We start from the raw sequence: 17,081 nt of genomic DNA on the forward strand, positions 1-17,081 counted from the left end.
CCAGACTGATGAGGTCTCAGATGGAAATGACAGACTTATTGGGAGCTGGATCAAAGGTCACTCATGTTTTGCCTAAGCAAAGAACTTGGCTGGATTGTGTAAATGCCCTAGGGATATGTGGAAGTTTGAACTTGAGAGTGATTACCTAGGGTATCTGGCAAAAGAAATTTCTAAGCAGCAGCATTCAAGATGTGACGTGGCTGCTTCTAACAGCCTAGCTCAGATGTGGGAACAAAGAAATAAACTGGAATTTGTATTTAAAAGAGAAGTAGAGTGTAAATTTTGGAAAATTAGCAGCCTGGCTCTGTGGTAGAGAAGAAAAGCCCATTTTCAGGGGAAAAATTCAAGCTGACTGCTGAGCAACCACTTACTAAAGAAATTTGCATAACTAAAAAGAAGGCAAGTGCTAATAGAGAAAACAATGGGAAAAAGGCCTTGAAAGTATTTTAGAGACCTAAGAAGCAGCCCCTCCCATCACAGGCCCTAAGGCCTAGGAGGACAGAATGGCTTCCTGAGTCAGGCCCAGAGCCCTGTTGCTCTGAGCAGCCTTGGAACACTGCTTCCTGCATCCTAGCTCCTCCATTTCCAGCTGTGGCTCAAAGGGGCCCAGGTACAGCTCAGACCACTGATTCAGAGGGTGCAAACCATAGGCCTTGGCAGCTACCATGCTGTGTTAAACCTGTGGGTGCACAAGTTCTCCTAAGTTGACCGGGATAAGTATTTGGGTTTCTCAGGTGTTGGGCAGTGTAATAAAGCTTCCAAGAATTTATACCTTTTGTCACAGTCTCCTTTTCATTTTCAGTTTTGTACTATACCAGATATTTTTGAGTACATTTTTTCTAACTTAGCTGAATTTATCTACTTTTGAAGTAGTACACTTATGATTTTCAATAGCTAAATTTCAAAGCACATATGCATTTAGAGTAAGGTTCATTGTAAGGGTAATATAAATCAATAGTGCAAGTATGCTTGTTGATAATTTTTTTAAAAATATGTAATTAATTCTTTGTTTTTAACTTATAATGAACATGGGATAAAATGGAGTATAATGGTTGAGGGATCTAAACATTTATAAATGTTAACTCCAATATAATATTTTTTCAGGAATCTTTTTAAGCTATCTATTTATTTTGTGAAGATTGTTTAAACTAGATAATTTATAAATTGATTTAAGTTGGTGCTCAGGTGCTGTCACATGCCCTTTTCCCTTGAAAGTGAACGAATGAGAAAGGCAGTGCTATTATGACATCTATGGAACCACTAAAACCTGTTCATGGACCTTGCTACATAAACAAAAGAGAATATCTTATGTTGAATACTGAAAAAAGCTTAATCTATTTCTTATTGTACCAGGCAAAAATAAATATAAATAAACATTGTATTTTACTCTCCAATCTTTATGGATAGTCTTAAGCAACCTCACGGGAAAGGACCCCATCATGGAAGACTTACTCTAAGTCTGTGATTCTCAAACTTTAATGTAAATATAAGTAGTCTGAGGATCTTGTTAAAATGCATATTCTCATTCAGTTGGTCTGGAGCAGGTTCTGAGATTCTTCAGCTCTAACAAATTCTCAGGTGATGCCAATGCTGCTGATTCATGAACCACACCTTGGAGTAACAAGGCTAGAGTGTGATAGTTTTCTCCCTAAACACAAATTGTTCATGGTCCTGCACTATTTAAGTAAAAACCCATAAAGCTATACAATATCCTTCAAGATTTATTTGCTTCCATCCTAACTTGCCTCCTGCCATTTCTCTTCATGGATCTTAGGCTTCCCAGAACATCAAGAACGCTTTATGATTCACTGAACACAGTATTTTACACCTTTAGTCTAAGACTCAGTAATATAGGATAAGAAGGTCAGGAAGGAAGAAGGGAGAGATGACTGTTTAATAAAGTCTCAGAGTCAATGGTGATCTCAAATTTAGAAACTTAATGACTTTGATGTTCTCAGGCTTAATATTTCTGATATTTCCAAGTGCTAAATCTTATCAATAGATGATCAGCATAGAAAAGTTTGTAAAAACTTTCTCAGGTACTCTTTGCCATCAAAAAAAATGTTGTATGTGATCTGAAAATGCGGCATATCTTTGTAATATAATAATAACCAATTGGTTATTTGGTGCAAAAATCTGCATACTTTATACAAGTGTTTAGTAGTTGTAAACTTTAAAAATAATTTTATAAGTCAAGGCTGAAAATTTTGAAAGTTTTTTTTGTAAAGGTAAATTTATAACTTTTGGTTATTTAATGTGTTTTATAATGTTATATCTTCTGTAGAAATGTTTTTTCCTGAAATATCATTATACTTATTTGTAATTAAGTGCAGAATCTTTAATGGATGGATTTATGTTTCCAGTAACAAATGGAAGTGCTGGGGATGGCAATTACATTAAATATGAAAACTTACCTAGTAGTCAACAATTTATTAGACCCCTTTAGGGTGGTAGAGATCAGTATGTCAGGTTTAAAACAGTCTGAGATGTTAGAAGTGTCAGAAATAAAAGTTAGAGGTATTGTATTTATAATTTGGAGACTTTACAAATGATTTTTAAAAAGTATTATTTGCTGTTATTATTAAATTGGACCCTTTGGGACAGAACCCACAAGTATAGCTTGGTTTTAATCTTTCTGTCTGCCTGGAGTTATATAGGACTAGATACAGAGGAGTCTACTTTCAGTATGAATTTAGAATCATAGACTCATAGAATTCAACTAGTTTACCAAAATTTGGTTAATCTTAATCCTACATGTGTATCTCCTATACATATATGTATATACTCACACACATATATTCTGAATTCTGATGTGTATATATGTAATATTATTATGCAGCATATACACTCATATATACTCAGTATAAATTTTTATATAATAGAAATATTATATAAATATAATATGTAGTTATACCCCCCCACACACACACACACAGAGACTCAGAGAGTTGGACATATGTTCCTTGAGTTTGTTAGCTTTCATCACATTCATTTTGGGGTATTCCCTGTCCAGGCTAGAAGCGGGGAAAGGTGGCTAGGCTGTAAGGGTTCCATCCCCATCCAGGACTGAAATATTCCAAATGCTACTGCAAAACATGAGCAGATGCTTTTGCACTCTTGGACCTCTGCATTTTAATATAGCACTTCATGTTATGTTTATATTAGAGTCCTGGCTTTCATTTTAATGACTATTCAAATAGATGCCAAGTATACAAATAAAAGATTTGCATAGTATATTAGGAGGACAAGAAAAAACAAATAATGAGGAGGGTGTTATCATTTTCTTCATGGTAGTCTCCTGTTGCAAGTGTAGTGATCAGTTACATGTCATTTTGAGCTACAGAACCCTCATGCTCTATTAACTGTGGTGTTAGGAAAATGGCTCCTGGCAATTTTCTATTATGTCAATTCCCTGAGTATTTACATTAGGAGAAACATTTTTATGATGAGTACAAAAAAAAAAAAAAAAATCTTTTCTCAGCATTTTCCCGTTATGGGCACAAAGTGTTTTCCTCCTTATAAAATACAATTTAGGAATATAATTTAGTGATTCACATTAGATACTGGAGCTTGGAGAGGTAAAGGGTTCAGTTCAATCTCTGCCTCATTATTAGTTCTTTCTGTATTTCATTTCTTGATCTAATGTAAATTGAACTAGGGAATATTTGGAACACTAGTAATAGGTCTTGAAAAAAATCATTGAATAGAAGCTCTCAGAAATTCTTCTGTGAAAAAATTTGGAAAAGCCAGTTTCTTTATACTCTCAAGAAGATATTTATAACAAAGCATTAGGTACCTTCAGTAATGAAAGACATGGCTCATATTTTGATCAATGCCTCCCAGCTGATACATAATTCAACCTGAATGGGACATGGCGTTCATTTTTCTTCATGACATTGAATGACTTGATGGTATTTCACATGGAAAGTCTATAGGTTTGGATATAAAAAAGATAAAGTCTTTTAGTAGTATGCAGGCCAAGGACTAAATTGATAAGGTTCTATTTTTAGTTCCCCTAAAGGCAAATTAGCTTCATCTTAGTGTGAAAATGTAGTAAAGTAACACCATGTCATCATATTTTCCATTTGTATAATTGTGCTGTTTTTAAATGATCTGTTCTTCTCTTTTCTCTGCCCTCATTACGCCAAGCACTCTCAGTTGTTCCTAGGAACCTATAAAATTCACAGTGAATTTCAGTATCTCCTGTTTATACAACTAGCTCTCTGATAATCCATTCATTGTTTAGATGCCAGTTAATATTAGGTAATACCATGCACTTCAATAAGTGATTTTTAAAAAATTAAGCACACTTTGGGTATCAGTGTGTTTTTTTTTCCCCCTCAGGGGCTTCAACAAGTATTTGATTTTGTTTGAAATTAATGCTGTACAGTTTTAGACTAAGAACCGAACATTTGGTTCCTTTGGATTATATGTTTGCATTTTTTATTGAATGTTGTGTGAACTACTAGTACAGCTTATGCTAAGAGGAACTGGCCTTAAGGCACAATACATCTTTGTTTTCACTTAGCCAAGCCTACATAAATAATTTCTTTCAGAGGTAACCACTTTGTACTCACACTGTCTAAAGTACATAAGAATTTGGAAATACATTTTACTGACAACTGCAAATTTCATGAGTTAAGAATGCTCATTTATAAATAGTTTTGTTTTCCTACTCCCTTCTACTGGAAATGTGAATCTGTCAATTAAAGAGTGTCAAAGAGCTATTCAAACCGCTAAATTGATTTCCACCTACCTCAGACTTTGAAAACAGGGGAGTCCTGAGTTCCACGCTGTGGGATGGACCCGCTCAGCAGCTGACACTCATTAAAGAGCTAATTATAAGAACCCCTAACAGCACTGGTTTTTCCCTCCCTTCAGGTGATAGTGCTAATATATGGGATTAGATTTGGTGTTAGATCTGTGTAAAATATTTTATAATTTATTTGGGAAATCTGCTGAAAACAATATTGAATGAGAAACTAGTATTTTTTGAAATTGTTAATTAAAATTCAACTACTTGATTATATATTGCCTGTGTATTATAAATATAACTAAGATATTCATAGACACTGTCAACTCCTCCCTCCCCTGTGGATGGATCACTACTCTTGAATGATGCAATGTCACACTTCCCTGATTTTCTTTCCCCTTTTCATGACAGCATCTTGTCAGTATACTTTGTGGGCCCTACCCCAGTTGCCTTCATCCTCTGCCTGTCTCTTAAATCTTAGTCCTCCTCAGACATCTGTCTTAGCCCTCTTCTCTACTCAGCATTGGTCATGGGCTCCTCTCATCTATGTGCTGATGACTTCTTAAATCTTTTCCCCCACCCCAGCCTCTCCCCAATGCATCAGTCTTCTACAGTCAGCCTCTTAGTAGATATCTCTATTTGAATGTTCTAGGGGTAACTCAAACTCAGCATGTCCAAAGCAGGATTTGTCAGTATACGCTCCAGTCATATTGATCCATTTTTTTTGATTACCGAAGGTACTGTGTTGTCTCTTCTTTGCCTATGCTACTTCCTTAACCTGAAATATACTTCCCCTCTGGCTACCCACTGTTCACTCAACAGATCCCATAATTGGCATTCTCTAAGGAAGCCTTTTCTCATTTTTCTGTCAATATTAGAGACTTCTTTTACAGAGTAATGGTAATAATAATAAAGGTAATGATGATGATAATGGTTAACTTCATTTCCTATTGATGCGATAATAAATTAGCACCTAATTCGTGGCTTAACACAACACAAATTTATTATCTTACAATTATGTAGGCTGAAAGTCTGACACTACTCTCACTGGAGACTTTAGGGGAAAATCTTCTACATTTTTGGAACTATTCCAGCTTTTAGAGACTGCATTCCTCAGCTCATGGTCCGCTTCCGTCTTCAAAGCAGAATGCCTGGTAGAGTCTTTCTAACATTTCATCAATCTGACACTGACTTTCTTCCCATCTCCTGCTTTCACTTTTCAAGACACTTGTGATGATAGTGGGTCCACCTGTATAATCCGGGATATTCTTCCCATCTTAATTTCAGCTGATTAGCAACCTTAGTTCTGTTTGCAACCTTAATTCCCCTTTGCCAAGTAACCTAATATAGTCACTGGTTCCAAGAATGAGGACCCGGACATCTTTTATCCACGATAACTAACAGTTATTGAGAACTTAACAATTGCTAGGTACTGTTCTAAGCACACCACCTATATTAATTTGTATAGTTGTCAAGAACTGTGAGGAGTCTAAGGTTTTACCTTATCCTACTTGTAATATCAACTAGTCAGACCGCCACTGTTTCATGAATGCTGGCAGAAGTCATGAAACTCTTGGACTAGAAATAAAAGACATTATTATTCTGGCTACAGCAGTAGCCAGAGTATAAGCATTTTTTATTCTTTTAAAGGCAGGGTCTCACTCTGTTGCCTAGGCTGGAGTCCAGTGACAACATTATAGCTCACTGCAGCCTCGACCTCCTGGGTTCAAGCTATCCTCCAACCTCAGCCTCCAAAGTAGCTAGGACTACAGGCGTGCACCACCATGCCCAGCTAATTTGTTATTTTAGTAGGAACAGTGTCTGACTATGTTACCCAGTCTCATCTTCAACTCCTGGGATCAAGTGATCCTATTTCCTTGGCTTCTCAGTGTGCTGGGATTACATGTATGAGCCACTGTGTCCTGCTGGTATCATATTTTTTGTGCCAGTTCCCAGGGCCCTAATTCCCAAGAGTGACACACAGAGGTACAGCTGATACCTGCCCATGCAGTGGATTATATACCTGACCCTAGGGAATGTGGTTCTTTAAAAAGTGATAGTATGTATGCCAGCCTTTTGCTCTGGAGAGCATACTATATCTGTTTTTGCTATACAAAACCATCCTTAAAAAGAAAGTGTGGAACAAAAAGCAGTCAGTGCCTGTGTTCATAAGATATACAGAAATGTGAGAGACCCTTGAGAATTGTGTTTCAACAATAGTCCTCACAGTAATCCTGCAAAATAGTCGCAATTATATTCATCTTCATTTTACAGGTGAGGAAAATGATGGGTAGAGAGGATCAGTAACGTGCCCCATTAAGTAGCAGAATCGAGTTCATGTTCTTTTTTTTTTTTTTTTTTTTTTTGAGACGGAGTCTCGCTCTGTCACCCAGGCTGGAGTGCAGTGGCCAGATCTCAGCTCACTGCAAGCTCCGCCTCCCGGGTTTACGCCATTCTCCTGCCTCAGCCTCCCGAGTAGCTGGGACTACAGGTGCCCGCCACCTCACCCGGCTAGTTTTTTGTATTTTTTAGTAGAGACGGGGTTTCACTGTGTTAGCCAGGATGGTCTCGATCTCCTGACCTCGTGATCCGCCCGCCTCGGCCTCCCAAAGTGCTGGGATTACAGGCTTGAGCCACCGCGCCCGGCCAAGTTCATGTTCTTAATCCCTGCTCTATGCTGCAGCCATTGTACTGTGCACTCATTGTAGCATATGCACTACATTGTAATTGCCATCATGTGTGTCTATAATATATATACTTTTTAACTTGTTTGTATCCCCCATTGGTTTTTAAGCTCCATGAAAATTTAAGGGGACTATGTCTTTATTGTTTAGTGTTTATATATCCAGCCTAGATCAGTCTGGCCAGTATTAGGTAATGAGCAAGTGCTTTTGGAATAAATGAAAATACACTGTAAATGAAACCTTAATAGGAAGGAACCTTACATTCAACCTGTATTCTCTGAGATAACAGCAAATCTTTGTTATATAACAAGTATTAGTCAACTTGGGCTATCACCAGTGGATGGGCAGAAGGGGTCATTTAATGTCCTTTCTGTGTTCATACCTAATCATGTTTCTTAAAGCAAAGACTGTTATTTTGAAAGTACTAGATGCACAACAAAAAAATATGATGGTGAAAATCAAAGTGGCACTAATTTTAAAAATTAAAGGGACGAGAGACTGACAAATGTCCCCTGTGCATACGGGATACATCCTTTGGCATAGGAAGCCTTTTTCAGGGAAAAAAGGAAATCAAGCAACACGTGTAAAGTGTTCCTCCATTGCAATTGACAGTAATCAGTAAATGTCGAGGAAAATTGATTGCTGAAATGAAAAAAAAAAAATCTTTTGAACGTGTGGCAGGAGGATCAGCAAAAACACTGACTGCCTATGATGGCCTAATGCTAATTCAGGAGAATGCTAGAAGTTTGAGAACTTGAAAGCTAAGCTTCTGAATACAAGTAGTGCTGATGAAAGTTCTGTTAGAATCCACAATGTGTAGCTGAAACCAGTCTGTTTTAAATGAATGATGCCCAAATAAAAAGTCCATCAGGAGAAAAGTGTATTTTGCTTTAAAACTTTGAAAGACTGACTCCTAAATTTGGTAGAAATGTATCTAAGGATAGCAAAGTTTAAACTTCTTTGTCAAACAAACTGAAAAAGAGTCATTCAGAACCTCACTGGTTTATCAGTAAAAATCTTGAGAATATACCCTTGAAAGGAAGAAAAAGAATGGTAGCTCTCATTTTATAAATATTAGTTATGGGTTACTTCTATAAATTTTCTTATTACTATCACTATTTCAAATGTAGTTTATATTTTTACTAGCCCCATATATTAATCTTCAGAGCAAGATGTTCCATTTTTTATTCTGAAACACAAAGGTGTGTAGACAGTCTTGAGCAACAGCCAGTCATGGTATAATCAAAATACAACTTTTTTTTTTTTAACCTATGCCTTTAAAATTAATGTCCCTGGATGATAATATGGGCATATCCTATAATGTTTTTTGGCTCATTCTTAAGTAGGATCTATGTTGTTTTAAATCACAAGACAAAATTTTAATTTGAAAATTAAAATCTATAATGGAACATATTAACCTAAACTTCATCTTTGTTTGAAGATAAGACTCCTCCTCCTCTCTTTCCTGAGGCCTATGATGCATTCGATTCCCCAGAGTGGGGAAGGACTGGAAAGATCTCAAATAGTGATAACATTTATCTTGCTTACTATGTAGGACTAAGTGCTTTACATGGTATAACTCATTTAATCTTCACAGCAACTTGCAAAGCGAGTACTGTTAATATCCCTATGTTATCAGTAAGGAAGTGAAAGCTGAGAGAGGTTAAACAGTGTGGGTTTGGATCCCAAACCCAGTATGGACTCCACAACTTGCAGCTTTAAACATTATATCCATTGCCTTCTGCCAATAAGATCTGAGGAGCAGAGCTGGAAAAATAACTTGGATTGTGATTGAGATGCTATTAGAGTACAGCCTGGTAAGAACATTGAAGGTAAAATTCAAAGGGTGAAGTGGGGCGGGACACAGAAGTAAGAGTTAGGTCAGAAGGCTGCAGATTTGAGCACAAGATGGTTTTGGGTTGGAAGAATCAGTATGCATAGAGCCCATCTGTGAATCGTAAGGGAATGCATCTAAGTGACACGTTGCATAGGAGTAGAGAGGTGATTTAGAAGAGCCGCAGAGTTCTTTACATGGCAGAGTGAAACCGTGGAATTCATGACCAGAACTGTTGAACCAAAGGCCCTTTCCTGGGTGGTGTTGATAGTGGTTATACATCTGTGTGGCTTAGGATTGCAGGCAAAACTAGTTGTAAGCTATATTTAGTATGACTTGCCATCACAAGGTAGCTATTCATTTATTTTGCAATTACCTTTTGAACATTAGCCATGCACTTGGTACTATGCTAGCACTGCAAATGCAATGATTAAGATTAAAACTGCCCTGTCTTCCTGGATTGGGTTGATGTTTCCGCTTAGATACTCATTTTCTTCAACTTTTCCTGGTCATTTGTTCAAATGTATTCTGCCTCCAACTCTGTTATTCTTTAACATATTATGTGTAATTTTCATGATAGTCCCAATTGCAGTCTCATATTATCTATTTGTCTATTTGTGTATTATTTGGCCTCCTGCCCTACCTGCATCCCCCAACCCCTCAAAACTGGAACATGAGCTTGGACACAGCAGCATCTTTGTTAGTCTCCTTCTCTGCTCGAACAGAATAAGGACTCAGCAAACTTTATTGAATGAATGAATGAATGAATGAATGAATGAATGAATGCCTGATTCAAAGAAGTATATTCCATGTTCAAGGAAAACCAGAAAGAACAAATTTATAGAATTTATTCTGTTCTGAAACCACAACTTCTAATATGAACGTATGGCATTTTAGATTTTCTGAGCAAAAATATCTTACATCCAATCAGAGACCAGTGCTGCTTTTCAGGAAGATGCCACATGCCCTGACTACACTAGGGGCTCAGCAGCAGGTCTGTTTTCTGCCTAGGCATGGAGGGATTGGCTGCTGAGGTGATGCTCCTGAATTGCTGGGGTATTTATTTCTTCAGCATTAAAACTCTTGTCTTCCAGGATGTTCTATCCCTTTTCCCTCAGGATTAAGGTTGAGGTCTGGGGCATTCAGGTTCTGATCTTATTACAGACTTTGTTATGAATCTCAAATTAGCTAAATAAATGGATGACAAATCTAGAATGAACTGATAAGTTTGAGTGTGGACAGCTAGAAGGCAGAAATTGGCTGGTGAAGAAATATTGCCAGGAAAAGTCAGTACTGTAGGTAGTATGACTTAGGCAAAAGGAAAGTACGAGAGAAAGTAGGACAATTGATAACTATCTGAGGTCACATATCAAACAGCATCTCTTGTACTCTTCTCACACTTAGAGTGCGGAGTGTGAGCTTGATCATGTAGCAGAGAATATCTGAGCTGGAGGATACCAGACTCTTTCGCACTGGAGCCAGGGCTTAGAGGAGCTCAAAGCAGGGGCGAAGCATCTTATTCTGGACTGACTATCATGACCTGTGAGATAAGAATCTGACTGGCAGACAGGAGAGAACTGATACCGTACACATTTTTGTTAGTGATTATTTAATAATCTGGAATATATTAGAGTACATTTCTAGCTTACAAGGTTATGCATCAGAAGGGTAATAAGGCAACACTTTCACTAATGCTGGAGACTGGATTTCAGTTAGTATATACTATTGAACAGACCTCATTTGGCTTCTTTGGACCTTTTGCAAAGTTGTGAGGTTTCTCCCTGCATGATGTTCTCAGGGCAATGGGCCATTTTATTTTATGAGGGCTGACTTTCCCTAGAGGGCAAAACAGAAAGCTGCAAGGCTTTCTTAACTTTCCTTTAGTATGTACTATTACACCAGATTAAAAGGGGAGAGGCTTACACAAGGAGGCACAGCACACTGGGGGCCTATCAAATAGCAGCCTACTATAAGATGCTTAGATATTTTCATCTAGTGCTCAAAGAGAGCAGTCTGGGCATGTGGGTGGTGATGGATGATGTTAAAGTGGATGAGAACACTCAAAGAAAATAAATAGCAGAGTAAGTGTCTTAGTCCATTTATGCTACTATAACCAAATACCCGAGACTGGGTAATTTACAAATAATAGAAATTTATTTCTTATAATCCTGGAGGCTGAGAAGTCCAAGATACGGCACAGGCCAGTTTGCTGTCTGGTAGGGTCTACTCTCTGCTTTCAAGATGACTCTTTGTTGCTACATTCTCCAGAGGGGATGAATGTTGTGTCTTCAGATGGCAGAAGAGACCCATAGAGATTACATTTCAGCGTGAATTTCAGAGAGGACACGTTTAAATCATAGCGGTTAGTAAAACAAAGCAACATAGAAGCCACAGATGTAAATCCTGGAAACTTTGATTTTCAAAAGTCAGAGAGTGGCAAGAAAATGAAAAATAAAACAGAACAAAACAAGAAGAAAGGCTAATCTGAGAAGTGGAGGAAAAACATGGATATTCTGTTATTATAGACGCTAGCCTACCATATGATAATTCTCAGCAATGCCAAAAAAAGATGAATTCTGAGAAGTGTCCATGAGAGTTTGTGAATTTAGTTATTCAGAGCTGTTTCAGGATAGCGTTAAGAATAGAAGGCAAATTATAGTGCATTGAGGGTGAGTAGGAGGCAAACAAGTAGAGCAAGTCAGATTTTTATGTTAATTTATGTTATCACATTCACTAGTATTATATGAATTATTTCATATCTGTCTATAGTTTTTTGTACTATACTATTTAATTGGAAGCAGACTACTATGCCTACTTTTATCAAGCATTTTCTTTGACTTTCCAAGTAAATTAGATTCTGAAACATTTGAATTTTCTTCTGTTTTCAAGGCGTATGAAAGAGTTATGGGTATACATTTTAATGAGTATAGTCTCATAACAAATTTCTTTTGCAAAAATTAAAATAATTCATTGTGAATTAATGTTATCTGCCTTAAATAAACAAAAGAGTATTTTTGTTACTGAGTTTGCTTTTTTTTTTTTTTTTAAATAGTTTCATTCAGGTACAGTAATGTACAACAAAACTGTCCATATTTAAAGTATGCAATTTGGTGCCTTAACACATGTATACACACAGGAAATTATCACCATAATGAACATATTCATCACTCCCAAAAGTTTCCCATCGCTATCTTCTAACTCCTCCCATCTTTGTCCCCAGGCAACCTCTGATGTGCTTTCTGACACTATAGATTAGTTTGCATTTTCTGGAATTTTACATAAATGGCATGAATCATACAGTAGATATAGCTTTCTTCTTTTTTTATTCTATATAACTATTTTGGGATTCAGTCATGTTGTGGACTGTAACCATAGTTCATTTCTTTTTATTGCTGAGTAGTATTTTGTTGCATGGATATACTGTACTGTATTTATTCACCTATTGATGGACATTTGAGTTGTTCCTAGTTTTTAGCTACTGGAAATAGGCTTTTATGAATATTTCTGTACGAATGTTTCTGTGGATATATACTTGATGTAGGTGCTCTTAAATTATAAACCTATCATATAAGATTCCTTAAGTCGTGAAGACATAGAACAGAGCCACAATTAAAAATACTTCTCCATAGTTGCTTCAACAAAATCTAAGTTTCTTCAATACACTGTTATAAGGTTAGTAGCATACAATGTTTTCTTTATTTTTTCCCTACTCTGCCATCTATAATCATGGTTCCTCATATTTATTATAAAACCTGTGTATATATAAGAAGCCGTCCTCTACTACTGATCTGTGTTTTACTCTATTCTTTAATGACTTTAATTTGACTCTGGCTCCATTTGCTGAAGAGTCCTTGTTTGGTTGATCTGTAATCTTGTTACCCAGGCCTGACTTTCGTAACCTCATACTTCTCAATTCCAGTATGTAACCAGCTGCCTGCTTAGGTCACCAGTGCCTGATATCTTTATCACCAGCCTCCAGTTGTTTCCACACCATATCTCCTTATGCTGTTAGTCAGGCTTTTGCTTTCTGACAAATGCCCCCAAGTCTACCTTCCTCTTTATTCCAAACTCCTGGACTGCATCTGGCTCATATGTGTACAGTCTTCTTCCTGTGCTGTTTGAGCCAGTCCAAATCCCAATGTGTGGCTGGATATGCTCGTTTAGCTTCCTCTTTATTCCAAACTCCTAGACTGCATCTGGCTCATATGTGTCGAGTCTTCTTCCTGTGCTGTTTGAGCCAGTCCAAATCCCAATGTGTGGCTTGATATGCTCGTTTAGCTTCCTCTTTATTCCAAACTCCTAGACTGCATCTGGCTCATATGTGTCGAGTCTTCTTCCTGTGCTGTTTGAGCCAATCCAAATCCCAATGTGTGGCTTGATATGCTTGCTTAGCCTTGACGACCGACTACTCTTGGCTCCTGGACTACAGCTTACAGAATTGCCTCTACTTTGTCACAGGCTTGGGTCAGAAGGCTTGATCATTAGTCACATGTTGCTACAAGTAAATGACACCAGACCTGCTACTGTTGTTGCCATCTACTGGTGACAAAGTTGACACACTGTGGTCCTGTTACCTGGTTTGTTCATATTTAGACAAGGTGTTAAGGTAAAATCTTATATAAAAGAATATCTATTGCTTATGAACTTACAATTCATACCAGTTCTCTGATCTGTGTTCCTTCTCTTTATATATTTCAGCCACATCAACCTTCTTTGTCTAGCATACTTGTCTCATTTTCACCTTAGGGCCTTTGCATTTGTTGTCCTCTCTTAGAATGTACTTCCGATTTCAAACAAGCTAGTTTCTACCATTACTCACATCTCAGATGAAATGTGACCACCTTAGAGAGGGCTGCCTTGACCACACCACACCTACCCCACCAATCAATCAGTATCCTACTCTGTTACATTTTCTTTGTAGCATTTATCATTTACTATTTTTCTCATTCATTTATTACTGGTTAATTGACCTCCTGCACACACTCACATATGCATATAAGCACCGTGATGACAGAGAGCAAAGAGCTTGCAGGACAGGGCAAAACCATGTCTATATTGAGCAAAGGAGATGCTCAATCAGTATTTGTTGTGTATGTGAATGTGCAGATTACCTGTTTCTGCCCTTTGATATCCTATTTACCTTTTGAAGTTCAACTTAAGTACCATCGCTCTGAAAACCTCCCTCAGATTCCCCAATCAGATTTGTTTTTTCTCTCCCTCAGCACCCTTAATTCTTCAACTATTACCTCATATTTCCCTTTTTTTCCTGTTATAGCTGTTATGCCCTCATGCTTAGTCTAAAATGTAGCAGAAGACAGGGTCATATTTGACTTACTTTAATATACATTTCAGATTTCAGACCACAACCAGCCAGGTGCAATGTAGTCCCAGCACTTCAGGAGGCCGAGGTGGTTGGATCATGAGGTCAGGAGTTCAAGACCAGCCTGGCCAATATGGTGAAACTCTGTCTCTACTAAAAATACAAAAATTAGCTGGGCGTGGTGGCACATGCCTGTAATCCCAGCTACTTGGGAGGCTGAGGCAGGAAAATCACCTGAACCCAGGAAGTGGAGGTTGCAGTGAGCCAAGATTGCACCACTGCACTCTGGCCTGGGCGACAGAGCGAGACTCCATCTCAAGCAAACAGAAACAGCAACAACAAATACCCACAACCAATGCTGAGAAGATATTTTTTAAAGTCAGGAATAAAGAAAAATCAACCTTATTATAAGACTGTTGACTATTTTATTCTTTTTCTTATTTTGAAATATTTAAAGCATATGGAAAAGAATCAGTAATATTATAATCAGTACCCATACCACAAACAGTGAAATATTCTTTTTAAAAACATCACTATTTAATTCACTGTGTGACTGTCTTCCATCCTTTTCCCCTCCTTTCTTCCATTAAGCCATCATGACTTTAATGTTTATCATTGCTATATGTGTGTTTGTGTGTGCATCTTGCCATTACTGTCTCTGTGCATGTGTTCATGTATGAGTATCCATTTACAACACATGGTGTTATTCTACTTGTTTTTAAATAGTGGATGTTATTATAGGGTCGTTTTACTCTTCACTTATTTCCTCGATATTCTCTTTCTCAGATTGTCCATGTTGATGTATGTAGTGGTAAGATCAATTGTTTTGATTGCTGTGTAATATTCCTTTATATACCTATTTCTCAGTTTCTTTGTCCTTTACCTTGCTTAAACACACTTAATTTTCCCTTTTCAACTGTACAAACAATACTATAGCGAACATTCTTATACAATTTTCTGTTGCATCATAGGGAGTTACCGCAGGGCTATATGGAGAAGTAGAACTTCTGGGTCAGAGACTGTAAACACTATGCTTGGCATTGTGATTAAAAGCACAGGTGCTGGAACCAGGCTGCTGGGTTCAAATTTCTACCCTGCCACTTACTGACTTCCCAGGAAGCAAGGAGCACTAGCTATTTTCAACCTGTTTTCATGAGCATGCGTGCCCTACCTCAATCCCTGGCATTAAGTAGTCAACATGGCTTAGGTCCTTTTGGCTCTGGAAGGATCTGCCAGAGCCAATTCCCAGCCGCCACTGCCTGATGCTGGAGCCAGTGCCCAGCAGGCCTGTGGCTTCACATGCAATCACCACTTTGCATTTCTGTACCATTTCTGGTCGAGGGAGAGGTTTATTTTTAAGCCTGGAGATGTTTTTTTCGTTTTCCCTTTTAATATTTTATTTATCATCACTATGCCTCTGGAGCAAAGGGAGTACATCAAAGCATGAACTCTTTGTGTCACCATAACCAGAAGTTGATAATACCTTTATGACCTTTTAAAATAAGCACAGATCTTAGAATCATCTAATTGTAGATATTTGGAGCTAGAAGGTATTTTAGAGATAATTAAGGCTAATGACCTTATTTCATAGGTGAGGAAATTGTGGTCTTAAGAAGTTAAGTGATTTACTGATGTTGCATAGCCAGTTGATGACAGAGCCAGACCAGAGTCTGTGGGTCCCCTCAATAGTTTTTAGTTTTTTTTTCCATTATATCCACTAGCAAAGCTTTCTCTGTAAGATATATTTACATGTAACATCTTTCTTTTAATATAACTGAAAAAATACACTAGAATTTAAGCAATTAGAAAAATAACACCACATTTTAAACCAGATATAAAATGTTTTCTCTTATACAATACTGAGGTAAATGTAAGAATATAGTATTTACTGCATTGAGTCAAATATATTTTCATTAGAAGGCACAACGCCTTTGCCTCTGTAGGTTCCTGCTGCATTTGGTTTCCTTGACTTATAAAATTTATTAGGATGGGCCCATCAATAATGGCACTGATACTTCCAGCTACCTATAGCACTGGGCTTGAAAATGAACTGTGATGAATGCATATGACCAGCATTTGCAGTGATAGCCTATATTTCTGCTGTCATGTAGAAATGGCAGGTAGTTTAATTTGCCAAAAAAAAAAAAAAAAAAAAAAAAATCACTAAGTCAAATCAAGTATCCCTTATAATTAGGATTTCTGGACATTTTTAGCACATAAATTCAGAATCTGGTGTCTTTGTTAAAGCCTTTGGAACTGTTTTATTTTATTTCTAGATCTTTTAGCTGTGCCTAAGCATCCGTATGCTGCTATGGAGAACTGGGGACTAAGTATTTTTGTGGAACAAAGAATACTGCTGGATCCCAGTGTTTCATCTATTTCTTATTTGCTGGATGTCACCATGGTCATTGTTCATGAGATATGTCACCAGGTATGAGAAAAAGAATCAGGTGTAAGTATAATGTAAAAGCTATTGAGAATGATTTTGAA

At 37.4% G+C, this 17,081-nt stretch overlaps 1 protein-coding gene across 1 annotated transcript in view; it reads left to right on the forward strand.

The window, feature by feature from the left end:
• Positions 1 to 17,081, forward strand: part of TRHDE (thyrotropin releasing hormone degrading enzyme) — a 417,786-nt gene that overhangs the window by 193,145 nt on the left and 207,560 nt on the right. Inside the window, exon 4 of the mRNA XM_008004042.3 lies at positions 16,868 to 17,022. Within this exon, the coding sequence (XP_008002233.2) occupies positions 16,868 to 17,022 (155 nt within the window). The remainder of the gene's footprint in view (positions 1 to 16,867; positions 17,023 to 17,081) is intronic.

Source organism: Chlorocebus sabaeus, chromosome 11 (genome assembly GCF_047675955.1).
Source record: "Chlorocebus sabaeus isolate Y175 chromosome 11, mChlSab1.0.hap1, whole genome shotgun sequence".
NCBI classification, from domain to species: Eukaryota; Metazoa; Chordata; class Mammalia; order Primates; family Cercopithecidae; genus Chlorocebus; species Chlorocebus sabaeus.